Below are 11658 nucleotides of genomic sequence, written 5' to 3' on the forward strand. Positions count from 1 at the left end.
ACTCCTCCTCTGGGGAAAGCGGACTGCCTAGAACCACAGAGCACACACACAAGTCCTCTACATCACCTCCTCTGAAGGGGACAGAGCCGCTGAGAAAACAGGGAACTTTAGTATAAATAAGAGGTCCTGCGGGACAGGGAGGAACCTGAGGGGCTTCCATAATTTAACACTCTTCAAAAGCACAGACAATAGCAAGGGTGGCTGGAGTGGGGGCCGGGCGAGGGCTGGACCACCCCTGTCCCTGCCCACTCAACCGAGGGGCACACTGCAGACCTGGGGCTCTTGTGGCAGGGGTGGGGAGTCTCTCCCCAGGAGTGACCAGTCACATGCTGGGGACAGGGATGAGGGTAACACTGATGTTTCAGAGGAAGAGGTCATTGTACTTGGCAGTGGGTGGGGGACAAGGCTCAGGCCACAAGGGCCATTACATCGCCCCAGTGTCCGGGCCAGTCTGGGGGGCCCCCAAATTTTGTGCAGGTGGGGGGACTGGAGCAGTCCATCCGTCATGGTTAGTCTTGTTAATACGTTGATCCGTGAGGTCAGCGGGGAGGGTTATGGCTAGGAGGCTGGGGGCATGGGGTGGGGGGGCCCGATATCCATGGCTTCACACCACTGTGCCACTCGGGGAGTTGCCTGGTTGGGAGGAGATGCCCTGGGGAAGATGAGAGGGAGAGATGGGAGGGGTTAGAGACAACCTGGGCTTCAGCCAGTGTCAAGGGGAGGGAGCCAGCCCAGAGTCCCCAAAGCTGCTACCACCCTGGCCTTGCCCTTGGGTCCGCCCCAGACCCCCCAGAGGTCACTGCTCTAGGCTGGGAACTTGCATCTTAGCTAGCTTCCTGTCCTGGCAGTCAGCACTTCCATTCAATAATCAAAGTCCTTGGTGGATCCTGAGTGAGACGATGGGATAAGGGTAAGGGTGGGAGGGGAGGGGGAAACTGGAGCTCCCTTCTAACTTGGGAGGGACTCTGAGGTGCTGGGGAAAGAACTCAGGGACAGTCCTACCTCTACCACTGACTTGCTGGGTGACCTGGGCCAACTTCCTTCCCCTGTCTGGGCCTCGGTCTCCTCGTCTGTGAACTAGGGAGACAGAGGGGTGTCTTTTAGGACTCAACCAGACTCCCCAAATCCCACCGCTCTTGCCTCCGAGGCACTCATACTGTGCTCTCAAGTTCTAGGGACTCAGGACTCTATGATTCCAAAACCGAGGATCTGAGGAACCAAGCCACGGCCTCCAGGACCCTGGGCAACTGAGTCTAAGCCCTAAGAAGCTGAGACACCCAAGACGAGCTCCGAACTTACAAGGTGCCAGGCCTGCTTCGCCTACTATGACCTTCCCAACGCCACAGCCCAACCAGGAGGCAAGCGCATCCACCCACTGCCCATCCTACAGGCTCTGTTCTAAGAGGTGATGAGTTGGAGGTCAGAGGGGGCAGTGACTTGTCCGGGGTCACAGAGGGAGTAGGACTGGAACCCAGGCCTGGAATTCCCAGCCTGTGCCTTCAGCAGGAGGCTCGGATCCTGAGTCCCAGACCCAGGCTAGCAGCCACGCCCACAGACTTGAGCTCGCCCCTAGAGTTTTGGCCTGAAGTACTCAAAAAAGTTTCACCATTTAAAAAACAGATGTTCAATAGAAACAGATTTTGGTTCAAGTGACAGGCAGTAAGACCTGGCCATGTGGGGCCCATCTGCTGCTCTTCAGACGGCCAGCCTTGGACGCTCCAACTCCCAGCTGGCTTTCACACCCACCCCTCTTTCTGCTGCCTGCTGCCTAGGGCTAGACCCCCTCACTCTAAGATCTGAGAGGTCTTGTTCTGAGACACTAAGATTTCCCTGGCTTCCCCTCACCCCACGGAGATAGAGGCTGTGAAAGCAACAAAGCCCTCTCTCTGCCAATGCCTGCCTCTTCCCACCAAGGGTCCTGCCAGGTCCCCAGCAGGCTGGCATGGGGCCACTCACCGCCTTGCCCGGCCGGGCCCAGGTGCAGATGAGGCCCTCCTGGCAGGCAGTGATGATGCAGTCCTCCAGGAACAGAAGGACTGTGAGCCGCTCCTGGGCGATCTTCTTGCACACAAGGGGCTCCAGCAGGGGCACCTCATGGATGCGCGGGCACAGCGCGGTCCCCAGCACCTTGGCGGGGTCCAGGCGACTGCGGGGAACAGGGCCGCTGGGCTTCTCCCCACCGCTGCTGCTGCCGCCACTGCCACCCCGGCTGATGTTGCCCAGGCTGTGGTAGCGCTTGTGCTCCTTCTCAGCCCCCCGGTCCCGCCGCTCCTGCAGTGTGAGCGTAGCGAAGCGGCCGATGCTGAATGGTGTGCCAGGCTCTGCCGCCACACCCGGGCCGCCCGCCTTGCCCCCGCCCGCCGGGTGCGGGAGACTGTTGGAGCGAGACAGCGAGCGAGGCAGGGGGCCTGGGCCAGGCTCGCCACCCCTCGAGCTGCTGGCGGCCGGTGGCGTGGTGCCAGGTGTGCCAGGGAGGGTGCGGGTGCGGGCCAGGGGCGGGTGCGGGTAGAGCACGTCTTCAGTGAGGTCCCACAGACAGAACTGCGTGTCCTGGCCTGCCGAGCCAAAGCGGTAAGTAATGGAGCCAGCCTTGGGCAGTGGAGACAGCGGGGCGCCCCCGGCCGAGCCTGTGCCTGCAGCCTCGGGCTCCTCCTCCTCCTCCTCGCCGCTCCGCTCCCCATCAGCACCGGCTGCTGTTGCCGCCTCCTCTGCCCGTGTGGTGTAGGGGTCAAAGGCCACAGCGTTGACCCAGGACTTGTGGCCATGGCCTCGAGCCACCACGCGGCCCTCGGTGAAGGACCACACAGTGACCAGGTCATCTTCGCCACCCGTCACCACGTAGCGGCCGTCGGGGCTCCAGCACACACACAGCAGGCCCCCAAAGTAGCTCTTCATGAGCCCGCGCAGGAGCATGGAGTCGAAGTGGAAGACACGCAGGCAGCCGTCCTGGCTCACACAGGCCAGGTGCCGGCCATCGGGCGAGAAGGCGAACTCGTTGAGGGGCCCCTCACCCACCGCCCACTTGGCCAGCGGGTTGCGGGGTGCCTTGCTCTTGGCAGCATAGACAGAGAAGCCCTCGCCCTGCTTCAGCAGGCTGTACTGGGGCGGGGCCGAGGCGCAGGGGTGGCTGACGTTGTACAGGTACAGGTGGCCACTGGCGTGTGATGCCAGGAACAGGCTCTCCGACTCCGGCAGCCACTTCAGATACGTCACCTTGGTCTTGTCGATCAGCCGCTGCCAGGGGAGACAGGGTGGGGTTGGGAGAAGGCAGTAAAACCCAGGCAGACCTTCTCCCCGACCCGAAGTCCCCAAGAAGGCCGTTGGACATGGCCCCGCTCACACAGCAGGTGCCACACCAGGCCCAGGTCCTCCGCAGAGAGAAGCTCCCAAACTGGGGAAGACAGATGGACACCAGGTCATGGAAACATGGGGAAACAGAGGCTGCTGCAAGGTGGCCACAGGGTGCTCCAAGGAGCCTCGATGTCCCATCTTTGGCGAGGGGACAGTCCTGCTTGCCATAGAATTGTCCTGTATCTCGGGGTCCTCAAGCTCCGGGCCATGGAACAGTAGTGGTCCGTGGCCTATTAGGAACAAGGCCACGCAGCAGGAGGTGAGTGGTGGGCGAGCAGGCATTACAGCCTGAGCCCGGCCTCCTACCAGAGCAGTGCACCATTCGATCCTCATAAGAGCGCGAACCCCACCATGAACTGTGCATGCGAGGGATCTAGGTGTGTGCTCCTTATTAGAATCTAATACCTGATGATCAGAGGCGGAACGGTTTCATCCCAAAACCATCCCCCCAACAGTCCGTGGAAAAACTGTCTTCCATAAGACCAGTCCCTGGTGCCAAAAAGGTTGGGGACCGCTGTATCTGCCTAACCCTCCCCCGATCTTTACTACGTCAGGCTTCAAGTAGGAAATTTCTTCACAGAAAGCCAGCTCCCCAAAGGAAGCAATCTTTGTTTGGTTCGCTGTTCTTTAAAGCAGTGCACACAGAAAGCAGCTTGAAGGTAATTCCTGGACAAATGAGTGACAACCCCCCATCCCGCTAGGTGCTTAGACAAAAAACCTCGGCATCTGCCCCTCTTTTCCTCATCCAATCCTTCCACAAATCCTATGAGCTCGACCTTCAAAACACAACCAGAAGCAGCTGGGCGCGGTGGCTCACGCCTGTAATCCCAGCACTTTGGGAGGCTGAGGCGGGCGGATCACAAAGGCAGGAGTTCCAGACCAGCCTAGCCAATATGGTGAAATACAAGTAGAGATACAAAATCTCTACTAAAAATATAAAAATTAGCCAGGCATGGTGGTGGGCGCCTGTAGTCCCAGCTACTCAGGAGGCTGAGGCAGAATTGCTTGAACCCGGGAGGTGGAGGTTGCAGTGAGCAGAGATCATGCCACTGTACTCCAGCCTGGGCGACAGAGCGAGACTCCATCTCAAAAGAAAAAAAAAAAGAAAAAATACACCCAGAATCCGACCTCCTCTCAGCATCCCATTCAACCACCCCAAGCCTGCAATGCTGTGTGACTGGCCTCAGGCTCCAATGCCTGGGCCTGTCTGTCCTCTGCAGCCGCCACAGCGATGTTCTGTGAAGTATCAGCCAGCACCTGGCACCGTCTTGCTCTGAACACTTCGCAGCCTCTCTCATGCAGGGTTCCAGAGCCCGAGGCCCTAATGCTCTCAGGCAGCCAGCGTATGCAACTAAGGAGCTGCTCTCCCGGGATGAGGCGCCTCCATCTCTTGGGAGAACTGAGCAAATAATCACTCCAGTCACTTCTGCCTTCCAGGGCTCAGGTGAGCCCCAGTGAGAAAGGCTCCTCCACAGGCTTCCAACTAAGAGTAAGGCAAAGTCTCTCCGTGACCTTCCAGACTCTCCATGAACCGGCCCCTCCGTTATTTCTTGGAACTCATCTACCATCCTCCCTCCCTCAGTAACTGCACTGGCCACACGGCTTCTGTTCAATCCTGCACTTGTCCTAGCTGGCCCCGCTACTCAAAATGTCCTTCTTGGCTGGGTGCGGTGGCTCACGCCTATAATCCCAGCGCTTTGGGAGGCCAAAGCAGAATAGCTTGAGCCCAGGAGTTCGAGACCAGCCTGGGCAACATAAAGAGACCCCCATCTCTACAAAAAATACAAAAGTTAGCCAGCTGTGGTGGTGCACGCCTGTAGTCCCAGCTACTCAAGAGGCTAATGTGGGAGGATTGCTTGAGCCTGGGAGGCGGAGGTTGCAGTGAACCAAGATCGTACCACTGCACTCCAGCATGAACGACAGAGTGAGACCCTATCTCAGAAAAAAAAAAAAATGCCCTTCCCCAGGCAACTCTTCTCACCTGCCTCCTTCAGGTCTTTATTTCAATATCACCTCTTAGTAAGGGCTTTCCTGACCACCCTACTAAACTCTCCAAGCTTCCCTCAGCCTCTTCCCCACTGCTTCTTCTAAACAGGCCTTAATCACCTGCTGACACAGGAAGACTTAACTTGATTAACTGTCTGTCTCCCCAGCTAGACTGAAAGCTCCAAAAGGGCAGGGCCTCCTGTCCAGGGCCCTGAGATGTGATATCCCTAGTGCTGGGAACAGTGCCTGGCACAGAACGGATGCTCAAAAACTATTTGTGAATGGATGAGCTAATGAATTTTTAATCCACTGACTGTTCCGTTCACTCCCTTCAGCCATTCACTCATTCTGAGAATATTTATGGAACACCTCCTCTGGACCAGAGAGAATGAGACAGAAGCCAAGAGCAGTCCCTGCCCGCGGATAAGGTCGTTTACTGGTATCTCCTCATAGGCCAAGTTGGCCCAGGACTGAGCAATCTCCATGTATGATTCTACAACAGCGGTCCTGCAAGGTAGGAACTGGAATCCCATTTTGCAGAGGAGGAGAAGTGAGGCTCAGAGAATGGTCACCTTCCCAAAGTCACACGGTGAGTAAACGGTGAAGCAGGGCTTTGAATCCAAAGCCTCCAGAGTCCAGAACTCAAAGAGCAAGGGCATCAACTAAGTCCTGACTTATTTACTAGCCTCAATTCTGTAATCTGCAAAACGGGCAGCACACTTCTGTATCCACTGGTTGATGAAAACTCAAGGAATGGCCAGGCGCAGTGGCTCACGCCTGTAATCCCACCACTTTGGGAGGCCAAGGTGGGCGGATCAAGAAGTCAGGAGATCAAGACTATCCTGACTAACACGGTGAAACCCCGTCTCTACTAAAAATACAAAAAATTAGCCGGGCGTGGCGGCGGGCGCCTGAAGTCCCAGGTACTCAGGAGGCTGAGGCAGGAGAATGGCATGAACCCGGGAGGCGGAGCTTGCAGTGAGCGGAGATCGTGCCACACTCCAGTCTGGGTGACAGGGCGAGACTCCATCTCAAAATAAATAAATAAAAGAAAGAAAGAAAGAAAGAAAACTCAAGGAGTAAAGTATTCAGCACAGGGGTAACACAGCATAGGGCCTGGGTACAGTAAGTGCAGCTGTCATTAGCTGCTGTCACCCCATTCTCCATCTCTCCCTGGTCCTGCCCCTCTCAGGCCTACACTGTTCCCCAGGCAGCTGCATCCTAATGGCATATAGTGGGTAGGTGAGAAGGCAAAGAAGTTGGGGGCTCTGGGGGCTGCAATCACCTCCTCATTGAACAGCTTGCTGGTGTCCTTTTTGATGAGATCCAGGTACTGCACCTGACCCGCTGAGAAGCCCACCAGCAGCGAGATGGTCTCGGTGGCAGCAGTGAACTGGTTGAAATCATGGCAGGTGGGCTGGGTGCCCTTGTAGATCCGCTTGTCAATTGGCTTGTTGAGGTCAATGGACTTGAGGGGTGGGAGAAAAGGAGTTAATGGTGTATGCCACTGAGGGGAAGGAAGAGGATGTTGAGGTTGGGGGAAACCACTAAGAGGAAGCAGGGTTAGAACCCAGAGGGAAGTGGGGAGGTGAGTAGGTGGATTGGGAAGGAGGGGGCAACCACAGACGGGAAGGGGACCCAAATCACAGACAGAGTAGCAAAAAAGATGGTAAGGATACCACTTGACCACAGTGCCTCCCCAAAGTTGGGTCACCTCTAATTCAGAGACACCCTTGTCCACATCATCAGGGTTCTGGGTTCACACAGTTCCTAAGCTCCAATTCCTTTTAGCCTCACCACTCCATCCGATAACCTCAGCAACTCCCTTGGGACCTAGTACCACAATATTCCAAGACCCCCAAACCTCGAGGTCACCCAAATTCCCAGGACTCTAAAGACTAACATCCTAGTATTCTCTTCACTTCGGAGTCGCTAAACCGCCACAGTTCTGGGACCCGTCAAACCTCATGGTCTCCCACATTTTAGGTCCATTTATTACCTCGGGGCTCTGAAGGATCCCCATCATTTCTGGGACCACCATAAAAGGCCAGGGTTCTCACCACATCGCTTTAGAGATGTCCTGAATCCCACCTGCAGATTCCCCTGCCAGGGCCTCTCATCCCCTTGAGACCTCCCATCAGCTTCCAGACGTTCATCTCCTCCAGGACCCTCATGACTTCCAGACCCCAATTTTCTCTAGAATCCCATCCAGCTTCTGGATCCCCTATTACCTTCAAGGCCCCCATCACTTCTAGACTTCTCCTCATTCCTGGGCTCAATCTCAAGACCCCTCTCCAACACCTCCAGGCTGCAATACTGGGTTCTCCATCACCTCTGGGCTTGCATCACCTCATGATTCCCCATTACCTGCAAAATGCCTGCCACCCCAGAACCCGGGGGATCCCACCTCATCTCAGATACCCCATCATGTCCAACAGTCACCATCCCAGAACTCCTACGCATGACGGGGGTGAAGGGGATTTCCCCCATCACCTGCAAGATGCCTGCCCAGCACCCCGCGGGCCTCTCATCACATTTCAGAATCCTGTACTCCCTCCAATGCTGTCGCCCTATGATGTCCATCACATTTAGGATGCCTATCTCAGGGCCCCATGTCAATTCGGGGACCCTCCTATCAGTTCTCTGGAACCTCCATCCTTTCAGCACCCAGGGCCCCACGATACAGGCCGCTCACCCGTTGGCTCCCACGGCGGCAACAGCCTGGGTAGAAATAGAGCTCACGGCCCAAGTTGAAGCAGACGCGGTCTCCCCCCGAGCCCAGCCCCGCGGGCGTGGCGGGCGGCTCCCCGGCCCCGGCGCTGTCTGGCTCCCCGAGGCGCACGAGGCTGAGGCGCACGGCGGGCAGCGCGGGCCCGGGTCCAGGGCCTGCGGGCGGCGGGGACGACGCGGGGCCTGCAGCGCCGGGACCGGTGGCGGAGGCAGGGCCGGGCGGGGGCTGCGGTGGCTGAGGCGGCACCGGGGTCTGGGCGGAAGCCGGACCCGACCTGCGAGCGGCGCCGTCGCCCGGGAGCAGCTTGTAGAAACCCTCGCGCGTGCGGAACTGCGACTTAATCTCCGCGCAGTCCCCCATGGCGGCGCCGGGGCCTGAGCCGCCCTCTGCGCCGCCCGCCGCCATCTTGGGCGCCCCCCGGGCCCAGCCGCTACTGGACTGCCGCCCGCAGCCGGGCCCCCTGCCGGAAGCCACGGGCCCGCACCGGAAAAGGTGGGGTCGTCGCCCGGGCAACGCCTCTTCGATTGGCACCCAGGTCCGGAGGCGGGACGAACCCCCGCGGTCGCTCGGGTAACGGTGCTAGGACTGTGGGCGGGGCGAGAAGGTGGGCGCGGCCTTTGTGCCTCTGACCGACTTGTGGTTGGCTGCGGGGGCGGAGCCCGCAATGGAAAGAGGCGTGGCCAGTTAGAAAGCTCAAGTCCTTAGCAACCGCGCCCTGGGAACCGTTTGCCTAGCAACGGAGGGAACCCCCCCCCCAAAGAAGCCCTCATCCGTAGTCCAGCCTTCCCATGAAGTCACAGCCGACCCCAAGTGACCCTGGTCTCTCCTTCGACGCCCAATATACACTCCCCTGACCTCCAGTGTTTCCCACTGGCATATGCAAATCCCTGAACGACCACAGCATTTGCTACCATTCTTCCCCACCCTTGGTGACCCACCAAATCCCTGTGTCCCCACACAACTCAAAGGACTTCCTCTGACCCACTATTGATTAATGCTAACTCCAAACATCCTTCATATTTTCCACCAACCTCCAGTGTATATTTCCATGATTTTCTTATTTTCAACAACCTCACTTGTCCTCCAAAACCTACCTCTGATTCCCAAATTGTATTGATCCCCACGGTGCCCCAGTGTCCCAGTGATCCATTCGTAACCCAAAGTCTCCCCCTGATCCCAACAGCTCCTACTCATAGCCAGTGCTCCCCATGTCTGCTGAAGCCACCCAGCCCCATCATAGATCTTTCTAGTCTCATGTAGTTAATGGCCTCTAGATTTCTCCCTAGAGTGTCCCAAGAGCATCTCACAATTAAAAAAAAATCCTGGCCGGGCGCGGTGGCTCACGCCTGTAATTCCAGCACTTTGGGAGGCCGAGGCGGGCGGATCACGAGGTCAGGAGATCGAGACCATCCTGGCTAACACGGTGAAACCCCGTCTCTACTAAAAATACAAAAAATTAGCAGGGCGTGGTGGCGGGCGCCTGTAGTCCCAGCTACTCGGAGAGGCTGAGGCAGGAGAATGGCGTGAACCCGGGAGGCGGAGCTTGCAGTGAGCCGAGATTGTGCCACTGCACTCCAGCCGGGTCGACAGAGTGAGACTCCGTCTCAAAAAAAAAAAAAAAAAAAATCCTACAATGGTTCGGGCATGGTGGCTCACGCCTGGAATCCCAGAATCCCAGCACTTTGGGAGGCTGAGGTGGGAGGATTGCTTGAGCCCAGGAGATCAAGACTGCCGTCAGCTATGAATTCACATCACTGCACTACAGCCTGGGGGACAGAGCCAGACTCAGTCTCTCTGAAAAAAAAAAAAAAAAGAAAAGAAAAGAAAGAAAAAAGAATCCTACAATGAAATTGATATCTTACACCAAATCCTTCCCCTCTCTTGCATCCCTACCTTAGGGCTAGCTCTGCCGTCCACTCAGTCAACCAGGCCACAGACCTGGGTGTCTTCCTAGATGTGTACCATTTATCTTCACTCTGCCCCCGCTTACAGCCTCCAAGTCTTTCGCATTCGACCACCTGGAATTCCTCTTTCTCAGTTCCTTGTTATCCGCAGTCCTGATCCAAGCTTCTCCTCTACCCAAGCCCTTCCCCCACCCCCACATCAACCGTGTCTCCCAGATTTCTGTGTCACCCCCACTTCCACCTTTCATTTGGCATGTAGAGAGGTTTTTTGTTTGTTTGTTTGTTTTTGTTTTTGTTTTTGTTTGAGACAGAGTCTCGCCCTGTCACCCAGGCTGGAGTGCAATGGCTCCATCTCGGCTCAGAGACAGGGTTTCACCATGTTGGCCAGTCTGGTCTCGAACTCCTGACCTCAGGTGATCCACCCACCTCGGTCTCCCCAAGTGCTGGGAGTACAGGCATGAGCCACTGCACCTGGCTTTTTTTTTTTTTTTTTTTTGAGACAGAGTCTCGCTCTTGTCACGTGGGCTGGAGTGCAATGGCACGATTTTGGCTCACTGCAACCTCCGCCTCCTGGGTTCAGGTGATTCTCCTGCCTTATCCTCCTGAGTGGCTGGGATTACAGGCACCTGCCACCACACCCAGCTACTTTTTTGTAGTATTAGTAGAGACGGGGTTTCACCATGTTGGCCAGGCTGGTCTCAAACTCCTGACCTCAGGTGATCCACCCGCCTTGGCCTCCCTAAGTGCTGGGGTTACAGGCGTGACCCACTGCACTCGGCCTAGAGAGGTCTTTCTAAAGCATGAATATGATCAGGGCCCTCCCCTGCTCAAAACCCATCTGTAGTTCCCTAGTGCTCTCAGGGCAAAGTTAAGCCCCAAGTGATCTGGCCCTTGCCAACCTCTTTTCAATCTCATATCTCACCACTAACTCCTCACACTATCTACCACCTAAAATGAGGCTTGAAAAACTACCCCAACATATCACTCTCTTGTCCTTGGGTCTTTGCACATTCTGTTCCCTATTCTTGGAATGCCTTTCCCCATTCTTTTCTTGACCCTTCAAGAGTTGGCTCGGGAGCTCTGTCAGTCCTCTGGCCTTCCTCATTTGGGCTGTCACTGTCTGGAGATGAGTTTCTCTTCCTACAGTGTTGTGAGGCCCAGGAAGGCAGGACTGCGGCTGTCTGTGTCCCCAGCACAGGGGTGGGCTGACAGGAGGTATTTCAATAATGGTTTGATGGCTAGGTAAATGAATAAATAAAACAGGTGGGGCTGGTCACGGTGGCTCACAGCTGTATCCTAACACTTTGGGAGGCCAAGACAGGCAGATTGCTTGATGCCAGGAGTTCAAAACCAGCTTGGGCAACATATAACCCATCTCATAGTGAGACTTCGAAAATTGAAAAAATTTAGCTGGGTATGGTGGGCTGTGCCTGCAGTCCTAGTTACTCAGGACCCTGTCTCTACAAAAAATACAAAAATTAGTATATGTGGTGACGTGCACCTGTGGTCTCAGCTACTCAGGAGGCTGAGATGGGAGGACTGCTTGAGCCCAGGAGGTCAAGGCTGCAGGGAGCTGTGATTGTGCCACTGTACTCTAACCTGGGTGACAGAATGAGACCCTGTCTCAAACAACAACAACACCACCAAAAAAACCCAAACAGGTGGGAGAGACTCTGCCAGGCAATG

At 56.3% G+C, this 11658-nt stretch overlaps 1 protein-coding gene across 2 annotated transcripts; it reads right to left on the minus strand.

Moving 5' to 3' along the window:
• Positions 1–90: 90 nt before the first annotated feature.
• DMWD (DM1 locus, WD repeat containing) lies at positions 91–8643 on the minus strand. 2 transcript variants are annotated; one of them, XM_003277596.4, is made up of 5 exons: positions 8033–8643; positions 6623–6805; positions 1957–3234; positions 1003–1077; positions 91–652 (listed from the first exon to the last, which is right to left on the minus strand). In XM_003277596.4, exons 1-5 carry the CDS (start codon positions 8471–8473, stop codon positions 605–607), a joined length of 2025 nt encoding a protein of 674 aa, XP_003277644.2. In that variant the 5' UTR covers positions 8474–8643; the 3' UTR covers positions 91–604. The 2 variants fall into 2 exon arrangements, with proteins under 2 accessions (XP_003277644.2, XP_030653162.1); XM_030797302.1 differs by lacking the exon at positions 1003–1077.
• Between the last annotated feature and the right edge of the window lie 3015 nt (positions 8644–11658).

This window comes from Nomascus leucogenys, chromosome 17 (genome assembly GCF_006542625.1).
Source record: "Nomascus leucogenys isolate Asia chromosome 17, Asia_NLE_v1, whole genome shotgun sequence".
NCBI classification, from domain to species: Eukaryota; Metazoa; Chordata; class Mammalia; order Primates; family Hylobatidae; genus Nomascus; species Nomascus leucogenys.